The 15367-nt window shown below is 38.1% G+C and overlaps 2 protein-coding genes across 10 annotated transcripts; one reads left to right on the forward strand and one right to left on the reverse strand.

The window, feature by feature from the left end:
* Window positions 1-109: 109 nt before the first annotated feature.
* LOC109964520 (GTP-binding protein Rheb-like) lies at window positions 110-6040 on the reverse strand. The gene is made up of 8 exons (XM_020607876.1): window positions 5622-6040; window positions 4670-4741; window positions 4502-4569; window positions 3680-3762; window positions 3261-3317; window positions 3102-3149; window positions 1806-1887; window positions 110-1717 (listed from the first exon to the last, which is right to left on the reverse strand). Exons 1-8 carry the CDS (start codon window positions 5671-5673, stop codon window positions 1625-1627), a joined length of 555 nt encoding a protein of 184 aa, XP_020463532.1. The 5' UTR covers window positions 5674-6040; the 3' UTR covers window positions 110-1624.
* On the forward strand, window positions 6034-15329 carry LOC109964517 (zinc finger protein Eos). Of its 9 annotated transcripts, none has more exons than XM_020607864.1 (8): window positions 6034-6115; window positions 8886-8943; window positions 9036-9140; window positions 9517-9771; window positions 10292-10459; window positions 10544-10693; window positions 11017-11148; window positions 12732-15329. In XM_020607864.1, exons 2-8 carry the CDS (start codon window positions 8904-8906, stop codon window positions 13613-13615), a joined length of 1734 nt encoding a protein of 577 aa, XP_020463520.1. In that variant the 5' UTR covers window positions 6034-6115; window positions 8886-8903; the 3' UTR covers window positions 13616-15329. The 9 variants fall into 9 exon arrangements, with proteins under 9 accessions (XP_020463520.1, XP_020463526.1, XP_020463524.1 ...); XM_020607870.1 differs by having other exon boundaries at window positions 6105-6125; XM_020607868.1 differs by lacking the exon at window positions 6034-6115 and adding an exon at window positions 7222-7243.
* Window positions 15330-15367: the final 38 nt, after the last annotated feature.

Raw genomic sequence — 15367 nt, forward strand, 5'->3', positions numbered from 1 at the left:
ATAAGGATAATCACCTTTATTGGCCAAGTATGTTACACACAAGGAATTTGTTTCCGGTACAGAACCGTGTTAGCTACCTAAATAATGCAACTAAAATAAGCACACCAGATCAAATGAGTAACCGATTTATTCATATACAAAACTGTTTACAGCAAGATTTTTGAATTAACATCGACTTAATATTAGTGTTCAAGTGAACACCATCACCTGCATGGAAGAGGGGGGAAAGCACCTTAAGTCATGAAGGGAAGCAGATGGGAATTTGAAGAACTGCAAGGCACAAGGAACAGCATCACCAGCTTGTGTTCAACCACCATCAAGTAACGAATTACTCAGCAAAGTTCAAATTATCCACTACATGTACAACATGCGAATTATGAGGGGAAAAATCCAGACTGTCAGTTTTCGTAAGGCTACATGAGCTAAACAAGTCGTTGAGGATCTTAAGTGTCTGACAGTGACCATGCAAGTCCACAATATGAATTAAATGGGCTGAATGCCATCCTGGCCAAGTTTGATCACGCCTGTGTGAACCAACAATTCAAACCACGAGTTCAAAAACTACTATGATACCTCCATGGCTTTGAGCCACTTAAATTGTCTTGCAGTGTTACAAGGCAAATTGTAACTCAACAATTTTCATAATAATGTGGGTCACTCAGTAACAGTCAAACAAAGTTCTAAGATTCTACTTATATTGTATAAAAAGGCCATAACCATAACTGGTAAATGCCACAGACCTATTCCAAACTATACTAAATTTCTCTGAGGGGCATCCACAAGATAATATTACAGTGAATAAGGAGAAATTAAACTGTAGAAACAATGGGAGAGGCCCATCTGCTTAGCAGAACAGGTTAAAATGTGTTGTTAAATATGAAAAGAAAAAAAAAAATTCCTCCCCCCTGAAGAGACAGTTCAAAAGTTCATTAGTGAAAGGTACCTGAAAATAAGGTGATAAAAATTACAGTGAAAAGAACCTATGAAACCACAGCGAAATTTCTTACGTGAAATCTCATTTCAGACTGTTCAAAGAAATCCACCACTTGTAAGAAATCCACATTTAAAGTAATGTGAACTATGACACTGCATCACTGTCAAAAAAACCTGCTGAAATAATTAATACAACTGTACTTAAAAAGGTTTTTTAACCATCCCTCACTGTACATCAACTACTCAGAGTTTAGAGACAAGCCAAATATGTCTCAAACATCAGACTTCCAAGCAGTTATTCCTAATACATTGGTGAAAACTTTTGATGCAATTAACAAGGTTTGTCAATCTTCACTTGTTTTCTCAGCATTTGATTGAATTCAAAAATCAAGTTCTTGCCTAGTCATGGACTACATTTCAATATTTAAAGAACATGTTCACTGAAAGTGCATCTTTATCTAAAACAAAAATGAATATTGCTGCAAGAAATTTCTCCCTGTGGTTACAATGAGTGGGATAGTTTATCAACTGTCTAGGCAACTGCCTTGCTGTGTAAATCAATCTGGTATTACAACGGAGCAGAAAAGTTCCACTGCAGTGTCTTGATCTTGGTGAGGTCACAATCGGCCAGCTGGTGAAGCTGTGCCTCCTGTCTTCAGCAAATGAGCTTACTGATGTCTTGAATACACTTTTACATAACAGCACATTTTTTCTCCTCTGGGGCCGCATTTCCATCAGCTTTCTCCATCTCCAAAATGATCCGCTTGAAAACCTCAACAGCAGTCTGCAGTGAACGAACACAATGTAAATCTATGTTAGAAATGGTATCTGGCCTATGCTGACAAGCTATTCAAAGAGACATTTATCATCACCTCATTCTCCTTGGCCGAGGACTCCATGAATGCAGCGCCCCAGGAATCAGCAAGTTTCTTTCCCTCCTCTGGCTTGATAACCCTGTGGAAAATTCAGTGCAGCCTTCTTGATGAAAAATAAAACTTTCATTTTATACACATATACACACACACACAGACCTAGAGCACTCTTTTTACAGCTACAATATCCCTCTCCCTGCCCCACTATGCTCTACTGTGATCTGCTATGCTCTGCCCAGCTCTTCATTTAATTGTCGTTATGAAATTACAAGAAATGAGAATGTAACAAAACCTATTGATCACGCAGAAATTAAAATCTGTGATTGGTTAGAGGTCCCGCTCAAAACCTTTTAAAAGCTAATATCTCTGCTCAATGAGTCTGGGTCACAGGATAGCGCCTCTCTACATTAAGACAAGTTTTGAAACATATTTCTTCAACAAAAATATTTGGAAAAAGTTTTATACTGTAGCTTTAAGGAGTGTTTGAATGGGTGGTGACAAAAGTTGACAGAGACCAAGAAAAGTATGTGGGACTTCATTTAAGGAAAAAAAACTGGCAATATTCTATATTTGTTACCGTCAATACATTTGACAAAAAGACCAAACCCAACAATGTGTTAGTCCAGCTCTTAATACTTTCAGGTTTCTCCAGCCTGGCTGTGGCTCTCAGTTACAGATGTTCCACTTGAAGATGTTAAAAAACAGGTCACATATACTCCATGTACTTTACTTTTAATTTAATTTAATTTAAAAAAGTAATTTCCTATAACAGCCTGCCACTTTAGTTTTTGGCAAATGTTAGTCAAACGGGGTAAACAGTGTATTGGTTGGGACAACTCTGAGCCTCATATTCCGTGCTCTACCGAGTACCTATGGAAGCAGGACGGTGTACCGGTACATGGGATTAAAATAAATACACTGTATGCCCATCCTAACAAAGGAATATGCACTCAGTGCAACAGTGTGGCTCATCGATGTGTATTTAATAGTTTCTGGGACAAAAACTGCAGTAAACATCACAGAAAAATAAGCTCAATCAGGCTCTGATAACACAGGTAAAACCTGCTGAGAATTAATTGTTAGCTTTTATCAATTAATTGTTGATTTTGTTGACACTAAGAAGCATGCAGAATATCACCAAACTTATCCTCGGCAAAACAAGAAAGGGCTATTTTTGCCATTTAACAAGTATTTACTGCTGAATTATCCTGAGTGCTGCTGTGTAGTGTATTTTGATATGTGATAGAAACAATATTATTAGTTTATATTCTGAAAACTTTTGATCATTTTGATTACCTTTCCAAGTGAAGATCTTTTTTGTTACCTACAAGAACAGTTGGAACCCTAAAAAGAAAACATTGTGGTTGAAACAAGACCAGAATCCCTTGGAAAAGCAAATATTACAATTATGAAAAAGCTGAATTTTAAAAATCCAAAAAAACCAACTATACTTACTGAATCTTCCCAACCATGTCTAGCAGCTTGTCATGTAGAACCTGCACAACTTCAAAACTAAACAGAGAGACATCAAAGTACTTTAAAATACTGAACTGAGTAGTCAGTATGTACCTCTAACCTGTATGTTACTTAATACTAACTAATCTGCCAGTTCAAGAACCCTATTATACAGAATCTTTACAGATGAATAAAGCACCAATATTGTGTTGGAATATATAAGAGGTTCCAACCCTTAGAAATCTATTTGGTTTAGGAATAATGTGCTAGGAATCTGTAAAACCTGTATATGTTAAAACACAATGCTGCTATCAGCTGTAAGACACACAGTGTTTTCTACCTAATGTAGAGCTTTAAGACGTTTAGCTGTGTATCCAACATTTCATCCACAGATGAATAAAACACACCCGTCTACTCACCTTTTCATGGAAGTCACTGAATAGACAAGGACATAGCCATGGATGTCCATTGAGTGGGACTGTGGAAAAATTGAGTACTCATCCTAGAAAAAGGGGTGGAATTATATCCTCATTGAGTACAACTGGTACAAAACAACAAATACACAATTTAACAACGTGAAATCCAAGTACACTTGAAATTAACAGTAGGGGTGTGACGACATCTTGTGCCACAAGATCTTGCGATATTAAAACATGATATTTCTACTTGATTGGTCAACACAGAGCCTTTGGCAAATGATGTCATCATCCAGTGTGGTGTGGTAAGGGTGAAAATAGCATAACAGTAAGAAGGGCACACACAGCTTCAATTAAAAGTTAGAAGCTCATGCACAGTTCATGCACAGTTATAAAGTACCAAGAAACTCATGTGAAATCATACAGGAAAGAATCCAGTCAGTTGAGTTTGTGGCAAAACGTTTTGCAGTACTTGCATATTGTTGTCTTTTACTGCATATAATTCATACTCAAAGTAGAAATGAAGGATCAGTTAAAACATTTCAAAATGCACTTGTATTGTTTTGCATTTTGGCACTTTCTGTCAAATGATTATTTTTCCAGTCATATTTCATCATTGAAGATTTCTTAAAAAGTGTTAAAATATTGTCTTGTCTCGCTCTTGTGAATCCAGTATTGTGTACCATCTCATCTCGTGGGTTAAGTGTATCGTCACACCCCGAATTAACAGCAATGCCTAAAGTTAAATAATGGGATTTAATACATAAAAAAGTTGATTAAGAGTTCAGTGTTTCTATCACTTATGGTTGTACATGAATAACTTACTTGTCCAGCTGTGTCAACCAACTGAAGATTAAAGTCTTGACCATTCACATTGACCATTTTGTTAAAGGCTGGGAAACAAGATGAATTTGTTTTACATTTCCTTATATTAAACAAAATTCATTGAGATTTACCTTGATCAGCAATATCTTTTGCAATTCTAATACTTACTGTTTTCAATGGTGGGGTCGTAAGAGTCAACAAATTGTCCTTCCACAAACTGTATTGTAAGAGATGACTTTCCTGTGCAGGGCAAAGAAACATTACATGGTTGTATTCCTACTATTTTAATGAATTGTTAAAACCATCAAAACTTTCCACTATAATCCTCTACATTAAAAAAACACAATAGTAAATCACACAAATTCTATGCCAGTTTACATGAAACAAAACATTTCAACACATTTAACACATCAGTTAAGTGTTACATCATTTTCTGTGACTTGACTGGGAATTTCTACTATACTGTCATGAAAAAAAATGTTTATACCACATACATTTAATGACTCTTGATGTATATATGAAGTTATTTATTTATTTACTTGCAGCAGTCAAAATGTGTTACTTTATCTAAATATTATAGAGGAATACAAATAATTTATTATTAGAATATTAAAAAAAAAAACCTGTTGCTGTGCCAATACAGATGATGTGCTAACTGGGTCACAGAAGCTGGTGCAACACTGGACACACAGAGGGATTTTATAATATAAACGATTGGTGTTCAGATAATATAAAGTTAAATATGGTTACAGGCCGTTCTTATATTCTGGACTTTACATACTTACGTCTGACATACCAAAACAAAGTTTAGATACACACACCACTTGGCTCTCTACCAGCATATTACCGGCTGAGCTATATTTATTTTCACAGAACACTTTACAACTAGTAACATATGGCTGCAACTACACAGTAAGATATGACTGATTTTGGGAGAAGATCGGGCACAAACTGCCCAGAATAAAACATGTAACTAACGCAAAGAAACGCGGACAAAGATAAAATAGCGTCATTGGTGTGATTCAGATACACTCAGGAGGAAAACAAAGCCAGGACGTTAGCCTCTTAGCCAGCTAGCCGAATAACATTAGCTGTGCGCGAGCTTGTGTGCTTTACTCACCTACAGACCTGTAACCTAAAACAGCAATCTTTCGATATTTTGGTTGAGGCATTGTGATGAAAGCGGTGTTCAACTGGGGTCTGATAATGTAGTACGCCACCTAGTTTTACTATCTAGCTAAACAAACTTTTATCGCCGCATTCGTCTAGCGTCACGTGACAACAACAAACTTTTCGAAGCCGCCGCTCGAGCTCTCCACTGGGCCTCTAGCTGAAAGTTCAAAGTTTAACTACAGCAAGTACTACTTGTACTTATCTAAAAAAAAACGGTCTCTCTCCGTATCTGATATAGTAATCGATACCGATCGATAGTTCAAAATGATGAAATTCTCGTTTAAACTGGAGTTAGAAACGACAAAGAGCTTGTTCAGCGCGGTTACAATTCGCTAGTTAAACTGACGGAAACTGTCATTGTGTAAGCACACACCGTCGTAAACCGAACGGATACGTCAGACCTGGCAGAGAAGAGCTTTCTGGCCACTTTGTACAGCAGAGGTCAGTCTTTGTACGTTCACGCAGCTTTCTCACTACCATCCTTTAGGCTTTTCCAGACTGACGTTCAGGCCAGAAACACCAGTGAATATTTACAGTCCTTGATATCAGCATACGTGGGTTTGGATTGTTTTAGTTATATAACAATATGAGTTATTAAATATAAACAAAAAGGTGTTCAGCCACAACCTCATTTGAACAGAAGAAAAAGTAACCATAGGCTATATTAATGCGGGTTATAGGCTATGAAAATGTTTTAGGTACTAAATATTAAGAGATAAGGCTTTGAAAAATATGGTCAAGAACATATGTTATATATTCCTACTTTATACAACATGTAGTAAACACAAAAAACTAAGTCAAATCAATGTTAGCTGCGACCACCCTTGCCCTTAGAAACAGCACCAACTCTTACATTTGATGACAGTTTCTTGTGTCCTGTTCTATTTTCTTGTCAGTGAAAATACCATAGTTCTTTTCAACTCTGTAGCCTATGTTTGGGGAAAATGTCATGCTGCAAAACGAATTTGACTGTATGCACCCCTGATGGTATTGTTTGATGGTTGAGAATATAGATATTTAAAGTGCCCAAAACCTTTGCTAAGTATTATATACTGTACACCATTTGAAGTGAAAGTACCAAAAAGTCTAGGCCTAAGAAAAAGTAGCAAAGTATTATTTGTAAAATGCAGGCTAATTTAAACATCAAAAGTAAAGAACTTGAAAATGGCTTGTGTAATAATATATGACATTATGGATCCGTGCATAAGCAGCATTTACTGTAGCTGGTCAAAATGTAGCTACTTTTAACTACTTTATATGAGGTTAAATATTTCAGTTAATTTGTTTTCAACTTACTGTAAAGGTTCAACAGTCCCTTTTAAGGGTCTCAAGATAAATCTGGGGGGCCTTGAGATGATTAATGGTAGAGGTTGATGCAAAAATAATATTCAGCTCCACATATTTGTATTAATATTTGGACTTCTCCAATCTTTCCTTTGTTGTGAAATCAGATTATTTTACTTCTTCTACTTTTGACCAGTTATTTAAATGAAACAATCTGAAAAGTTTATATGTGACACTGCTCTTTTGTAGAACTAACAATTCACAATTCCAATGAGACAAGGCAAGGTAAGCATTTAGTGACTACTTTAGTGTTTATTGGCTAAGCAGAGAATATGCATTTAAATTTTCAAATATTTGGAAATATAATTCTAATCTTATAGTGATAATAAGGTGTGGTTCAATATAAATATGTCTACACAATCAACTAGACTACTGCAGCTCTAAACAATATCCATGCCACTTATCAACTGGAAAAGCTGTACAAAATAATCTCAATTAATCAGTCACTATAAAGTGCATTCATGTTATTGATGTTTGTTTACATGTGTATGTGCTGAATAAAATAACCTCTAGAGTCCCTGCGTCCTCATATGAGGACCGCACAGCTTGGGTTTCCAAAGCTCAGGACTCTAGAGGTTAAGTTTATCCAAGTCCACTCAGTGCTGGGGATTGATAGACAGTTGTATTTGAGACCAACCGGAAATAGTTTGAAGCTGGAGGTAAACGCTGCCGGGAGATGCTACCGTCATAAACAGGCAGATGAAAATACAGAATAACCTCACTGAAACGGCCCTGGGGGACAGGTAATGCGATAGTTACTTGGAAAATTGGATGAGTTTTAAAAAGTATTTTTATAGTTGCCTGTCTTCACTGTGTTTTGTTGTAAAAGTCATCTTACAGTCTTCAGGGAGAGCACGTTAGCTAGCTAGCTAACCACTAGCTGGCTAACCATAGCATTCTGGGAGGCGGTGGGTGCCATAGCAACCGTTTAGGAAACACCAGCTGTGGGGGTGAGCTAGCCAAGGTTGCTCAGGCTAGCGTAGGTTTGTTATGTTAGCGTTAAACAAGGAGTCGTAGAGACTTGGATAGCCAATTTAGTGTGTTAGCCAATTAATGTTTAAAGTCAGCGTTATCCACCTTTGGGTCATCACCCATATTACATGCTGTAACTTTGCTCCATGCTTTTCAGTAAGCTGTCGAGAATGGCAAACTGTTGTAACGTTATGTTGAGTTTAGCTAACTTGGCTAACGGTAATTTCCATCACATGCAGTAAGCTAATGTTAGCCACCAAGGCCGACTCGTGAAGTTTATACTTCAACACCAGCGCTGTATAATTGTTGGCAACGCAAGCGTTATGCTGAATCTCATACTGATTTGTCTCAGATGAGCCTAACGTTAGATTAACGTAACATTAAGTTACTTTATCAGTGCTGTCATGAGTCAGCCTAGTTGTTGGCTGCTAAGGTTAAAGTTGGCGCTAACTTAGCTGCCAGTTAACTATTTTTTGGTAACCCACACCAGCGAATCCTTAGCACATTTACTATGTCAAAGCTTGCACAGTGTTGCACTTAAATATTGGTGCTGTTCAGAATCCATGGCCTTAATGTTACCTAAATTGCACCAAAAGGTTAACGGTGGTTAGCAAACAGTCAAGCTAGGTTTTAGTGTTTTCTTAGTTTTGGTGATTAGAAGTGTCTGATGTCATTTAGCTTATAGTTATTTTCGTTATCAGTATTAAATTAATTTAACGTACATATTTTTTCCTTTCATGATGTGATGTTACCTATCACTACTGAATTTTTCTTGTTGTTTCAAATAAGGTTGCGGACATGTAATTTATGTTCAGTTATGTATGAGTGAATCAGTGCTTGGGTGTGTGAGAGAAAACTCACCTTATCTTAACCTTTGACCTAACTGTTATTTCAGTATTCGGTTTGAACTAGTATGGATGTCGATGACTGCAATGGCCGGTCTTACATATCAGGTAGGATTTTGGTTTTTGCATCGGATATAAATGTCTTCAAAGGCTGGCATGTTGTTCAGATAACTCTTGTTTGTGTATTCTGTTGGTTGCAGCTAGTGGAGACTCGTCAATGGAAAGAGAGTTTTCTGGGGCCCTTGGAGGTCCAATAGTGAGCACTCCCAACAGCAAAGAGACCTCTCCTAGTCGCTCCCTAAGTGGTCAGTGAGAAAATAATTGTGAATCCCAAAAATTGATTATGTAATGGTTAATCAAAGTGCCAAATTGTAATTTCACATATTTAACAACTGCCATTATGTATAATGGAACCGCTTGTGACATTTACTGTGAATTACAATGCTTTTAAACCTTGTGCAAAGGGGAGCAAATTGTTTTATTATTCAGATTGCTCTTAATAAATCTGTCCATGTCAATCTGAGATTAAGTTATTGAGACACCTTACTCTCATCACTCAAGTAATGACATGTAAAAAGATATGCTCATTCTATTATCTGTGTTTGTTATGTCTGGTAATATGCTTGTTGATAGATTATCTCATTGAAAGCCTTCTTTATTTTTGCACTTGTACCTCTATAGCCAACTCCATTAAAGTGGAGTTGTACAGTGATGAAGACCTAGCTCGCAGTACTAAAGAGGAAAGAGGGGAGCGGGTAGAGGAAGGAGGCCTGGAGCAAGGCTCTGAGGCTGTCGGAGGCTACAGGGAGCTCACCAGTCCTGAAACAATGCCAACTGGAGCCACCAGACTGCCAAATGGAAAGCTCAAGTGTGATGTCTGTGGAATGATCTGCATTGGACCTAATGTGCTCATGGTGCACAAACGCAGCCATACAGGTGACTGATCAGTATAATTTAGATCATCTATTAATATGCTTTTGTGCCTATGCTTTTTGTCAAAGAAATTAGTTTAAAGAAATTATCTTGAATATTGTCATTTAACTGAAACATACATTTTGATTGTCTTAGAGACATCTTTTTGCACATACATTTGATGTGTGCCCTGCTACACTGACTTTTTTTTTTGTTGATACAATGCAGTTAAAAAAAATGGGGAAAACAAGATTTGCATTAGTAACATTTTCCAAATATTACTAATGCATCTCTTAACACCTAGATCCATCTGATAAAGTGGAATCATTAGAACAGCACAAACCAAGTTCCATATCCGCATTAGTATTGCAGAGATGGAACTTGGTTTGTGCAAATGTATTTGAAACTGACCATTAATTATGATGAGCGGGGTAAAAAAGTTGTTCTGAGTCCACTTTATCAGATGGATCTGGGTGTTAAGAGATTATGCTAGACACTAAATGTATTTAGAGAAGTTGGGCTGACAGGTTTGATCTACCCCCAGGTGAGCGACCATTCCAATGTAATCAGTGTGGTGCCTCCTTCACACAAAAAGGTAATTTGCTCCGCCACATCAAGCTGCACTCAGGGGAGAAGCCCTTTAAGTGTCCGTTCTGTAGCTATGCCTGTCGAAGACGAGATGCGCTTACTGGTCATCTTCGCACTCATGCAGGTAGGACAGAATCAAGCCTGATGAGTAAGATTTTCAATTAAATATACACATGTTGAGGCATTAATAATCATGATTCTTCCTCAGTCTCCTCTCCAACTGTAGGTAAACCGTATAAGTGCAATTACTGTGGCCGTAGTTACAAACAGCAGAGCACCCTAGAGGAGCACCGTGAGCGATGCCACAGCTACTTACAGAGTCTGGAGTCACAGCAGCTATCCAGTGCACAGAATCTAGGTATGTGTTTCATAAAATTCATGGAGATGACATACCTGAAGTTAACATTTTGTCAGATAAGACAGTAATCTAAATCACAATATGGTGGTGTAAATATCAGTTTCTAAAGGATTGTATCAGTGTCTAATATAAAAATGTAGTGTGGCTCCTTAACATGGTAGTGCACAGAATGCCTCACTTACAGTCATTTTTCCTGTATATCCAAAAGGTGGTTTAGATTCTAATGAAAACCAGCATATAGTTTGAACATTTGAGATAAATACTGTCTGAGCAATAAGACAACCCCAAAAAATGACATTACAGTTTGTTTGTACTCTGTGCAGGAGAGGAGATGCGAGAGCTAGAGTTTATACCAGACTCTCTGCTACAGCCCTCCTCAGACAAGATGACATTTATCGATCGGCTTACCAACATCACCACCAAACGCAAGAGGTCCACACCACAAAAATTTGTAGGTGAGCATCTGGGCTCTGTGTAGACAGTTCGAGAAAACTCAGAAAGCAGCATTCATTGTTTGAATTGCATACCAGGTGCCTTAGGACTCCTCTTTTTATCCTAAAAATGTAACCACCAGTTTTTAGGATGTTTTTCATTTTTACCCAAGTTCTATAATTTGCTATAGCTTAGTTGAGTCATTTAACAACAACAACAAAAACAAAGCTAAAACTTGATGGTTTTAAGCTTAACAGTGACATAAGTACAGTCTTATGCAAAAGTTTAGGCACCCCTTGATAAATAACAGATTTTGGTGATTTTTTATTTGAACAGATGTTAACACAGTTTCTCTTGGAAATGGAAAAAATGCACAATATTTTCAGCAAACAGTGATGCATAGTTACTTCTTATGCCATAAATTGAACAAAAATAAAAAATAAAAACATTATTATGGCATGGTGCAAAAGTTTGGGCACCCTAAGAGTTCCAGAGTCTCAAAGTCTCTCACAAGGTATCAGACCTTAATCAGCTCGTTAGATCTGATGCACAGCAACAGCTGTCATTGGTAAATGCCAATTTCAAAGCTGTACCCTCAGTGTCCGCTCCAACGGTAGGGAAACCGTATAAGTGCAATTACTGTGGCCGTAGTTACAAACAGCAGAGCACCCTAGAGGAGCACCGTGAGCGATGCCACAGCTACTTACAGAGTCTGGAGTCACAGCAGCTATCCAGTGCACAGAATCTAGGTATGTGTTTCATAAAATTCATGGAGATGACATACCTGAAGTTAACATTTTGTCAGATAAGACAGTAATCTAAATCACAATATGGTGGTGTAAATATCAGTTTCTAAAGGATTGTATCAGTGTCTAATATAAAAATGTAGTGTGGCTCCTTAACATGGTAGTGCACAGAATGCCTCACTTACAGTCATTTTTCCTGTATATCCAAAAGGTGGTTTAGATTCTAATGAAAACCAGCATATAGTTTGAACATTTGAGATAAATACTGTCTGAGCAATAAGACAACCCCAAAAAATGACATTACAGTTTGTTTGTACTCTGTGCAGGAGAGGAGATGCGAGAGCTAGAGTTTATACCAGACTCTCTGCTACAGCCCTCCTCAGACAAGATGACATTTATCGATCGGCTTACCAACATCACCACCAAACGCAAGAGGTCCACACCACAAAAATTTGTAGGTGAGCATCTGGGCTCTGTGTAGACAGTTCGAGAAAACTCAGAAAGCAGCATTCATTGTTTGAATTGCATACCAGGTGCCTTAGGACTCCTCTTTTTATCCTAAAAATGTAACCACCAGTTTTTAGGATGTTTTTCATTTTTACCCAAGTTCTATAATTTGCTATAGCTTAGTTGAGTCATTTAACAACAACAACAAAAACAAAGCTAAAACTTGATGGTTTTAAGCTTAAACTTTTGCATAAGACTGTAAGTGTCATCATGGTATTCAGAGGACCTCAAAAAATTTGGCAAGTTGTTCAGTTATCTGGATGAGTTTTTCAAATGTTAATATATTTGCTGTTGTGATGCCTTCCACAGACTTTAATTGTACAATATTATAAGATTGTATCTCTCTGTTGCAGGACAGAAGCACATACGCCTCAACCTCGGAGATGCACCTTATGAGCTCAGTGCTGGTTTGGATAAAGATGGGGAGATGCACGGAGGGGACTTTGAAGCACCACACTTTACTGGTCTGGGAGGAGAATATGCAGGCATAGCAGGAAATGGAGGAGGTATATCAGACACACTAAGGCCTCTACACCATCCCACCACTCATGCTTCATGTTTATCAGAGCTCAGGCCAGTGCACAACTCCTCGCATACCCCCGTCGTTTTAGGCCTGAGGCTGGATTGCACAGGGACTGGAGTTGGGCTGGGAGCTGCAGGTGTAGTGGGAAGGGAGGCTGCAGAGGGTCATGAAGACCCACCTGCTGGTCAAAGTCATGCACCCTCACCTAGCAATGGTTGCCAAGACTCTACAGACACAGAGAGCATGCCAGATGAGCCATGCAACAGTACTGCTCCAACTGTAAGTCTGCACAGTAACAACAGCCATTATCTTCTGCACCCCAACAATCATAACCCAGCACCTCCGTCCACTGCACACCACAGGAGTCGGGACAGACAGAGCCCCAGCCACGCCAAAGACAGGGAGGTGGACAGAGAGGATGGGGGCCGCCCAGGCCCCCCACCTCCTTCCCTTGCTCCAACTCCCAGCTCCCCTACAGCACCCTCCTCCACGTCCAGGGAGGCTTTTCGAGTTGTAGATGGAGAAGGGCGGGCTGTGCGCTCTTTTCGTTGTGAGCATTGCCGTGTGCTTTTTCTGGACCATGTTATGTTTACTATCCACATGGGCTGCCACGGTTTTCGTCAGCCTTTTGAGTGTAACATCTGTGGCCACCGAAGTCAGGACCGCTATGAATTTTCTTCACATATCGTCCGTGGAGAGCACATCCTTGATTGAGGATAAAGTGTGGACAACCTGCTTCACCTAGAATATTTTACATTGAGACGAGGACCTGGCTGAGTTTGGTCTGCACACGAGCCAGAGGGGATGCTGATATGAAACTCATAGGAATATTTCAAACACGTACTGAGTAGCAAGTATGTATCAGCATTAATGGAAAGCTCATATGTATGTTTCTAAAGTTCTAATAGTGGACCTTATTTTCAGTGCACTTTGAACAAGATATCTATTTAAATTGCACTTTTAATTTGATGGAATGTGAAGTAGATGAAGAGCCAATGCACTCTTTCATCTGCAGATGTGCCTTGCTCTAAAATTCAGGATTCAGACCTGATACACAAATCTGACTTTGGTCCATAACCTAAAACTTTTTGCACTTTAACAGAAATAACATAAAGAACTTAAATGTGAAGTTGCCTACAATGGAATCTGTTGTTACTTTCTTCTAAAAGCACTTTTCCTGTGAAACGATTCCCCAATAAATGCAACAAATGTTACATTCTGCACAGTTTTTTTCCCCACTTGGCACTGACTCTCTACAGTGTATTGCTTTTTAAAATGTGAAGTGCAGACCAAACTCAAAACCCAGGTCCAAGTTAAATAGATGTGTTTGAGAGGTTGTCCATGAAATAGAAATGCACTTTTGTTTTTCACAGGGGTGGAATTGACACATCTGAGTGTGTGAGTATGAATGACAGGAAGAACATAAAACCGTTTTTGGAAAGAAGTTGAACAAGTAACATAAAAAAAATGAAGGCCTTTATTTGTGTGAATGCCATGGGGGGGGGTGTATGAAATGTGTTTTTCTTTTGTATGACTGCTCGTGTTGCACGATACCTGCCAGAATATTAAGATTATTTTAAACTATTTTATAGAATACATCAAGGACCTGCGCATTTCTCTCAAATGTGAGAAAAACGAATTGAATGTTTTTTTCACTAGGAAAGGAGTACGAGTATCACTGCCACAGTTTTAGAGATTAGTCAAGAAGTTGTGATCTTTACAAGTCTTCTAACACTTTCCCTTTCATTACTACATCAAACTGCAAACCTACACTAACCTATTTATGCTATATTTAAATATACTTTTGGTGGTATTATTCATTGTATTGTGCCTTTCTTCACTCTGATCAAACCTTGTCAATTAGACTGAAGGACAAGAGCTACCAACAGTCATGAAACAAATCACTGTAGGTGATGTTAGAGATCATGAGGTACAAAACAATACAAGTACTTTAGTTGTTTTCTAGACACCATAAAGTCTCCAGCTTACAGCTTTGCACAATTGCTATTCATTTCAACAAAAGTAGGATTGTTTTTTTTTTTATTATTATTATTTATTATTATTAAAGTGGTGGTAAAGAACCAAATCTGTAAAGATTTTTAAGAATAAATGTGCATGGCATTTGGCCCATGCTGCTATGGCATGAATGAGTGCGGTGTTGAATGGCAGTTTACAACCATCCTTGCAGATTAAGCCCAAAAAAGATGTTTTATTTGCATTTTCTTTAAACACATTTCAGCCCACAAATCACTAGTGTGAGTGAACCAGGTGTAATGTTCAAAATTGGCCTTGTCAGTTGTGATTTATAATAAATGATCCTGTTTAGGTAATTGTGTGTAGAAACGAAATGTGTCAGTTGAACGACCACTGTCAACTTGTGATTCTGGCTGCCTGTTTACATGTTAAAATAATACAGTTGCTAGTTAATATTTGCCTCTACAGACAGAGTTGTACTGAGCATGCTGG

This window comes from Monopterus albus, unplaced genomic scaffold (genome assembly GCF_001952655.1).
Source record: "Monopterus albus unplaced genomic scaffold, M_albus_1.0 scaffold89.1, whole genome shotgun sequence".
NCBI classification, from domain to species: Eukaryota; Metazoa; Chordata; class Actinopteri; order Synbranchiformes; family Synbranchidae; genus Monopterus; species Monopterus albus.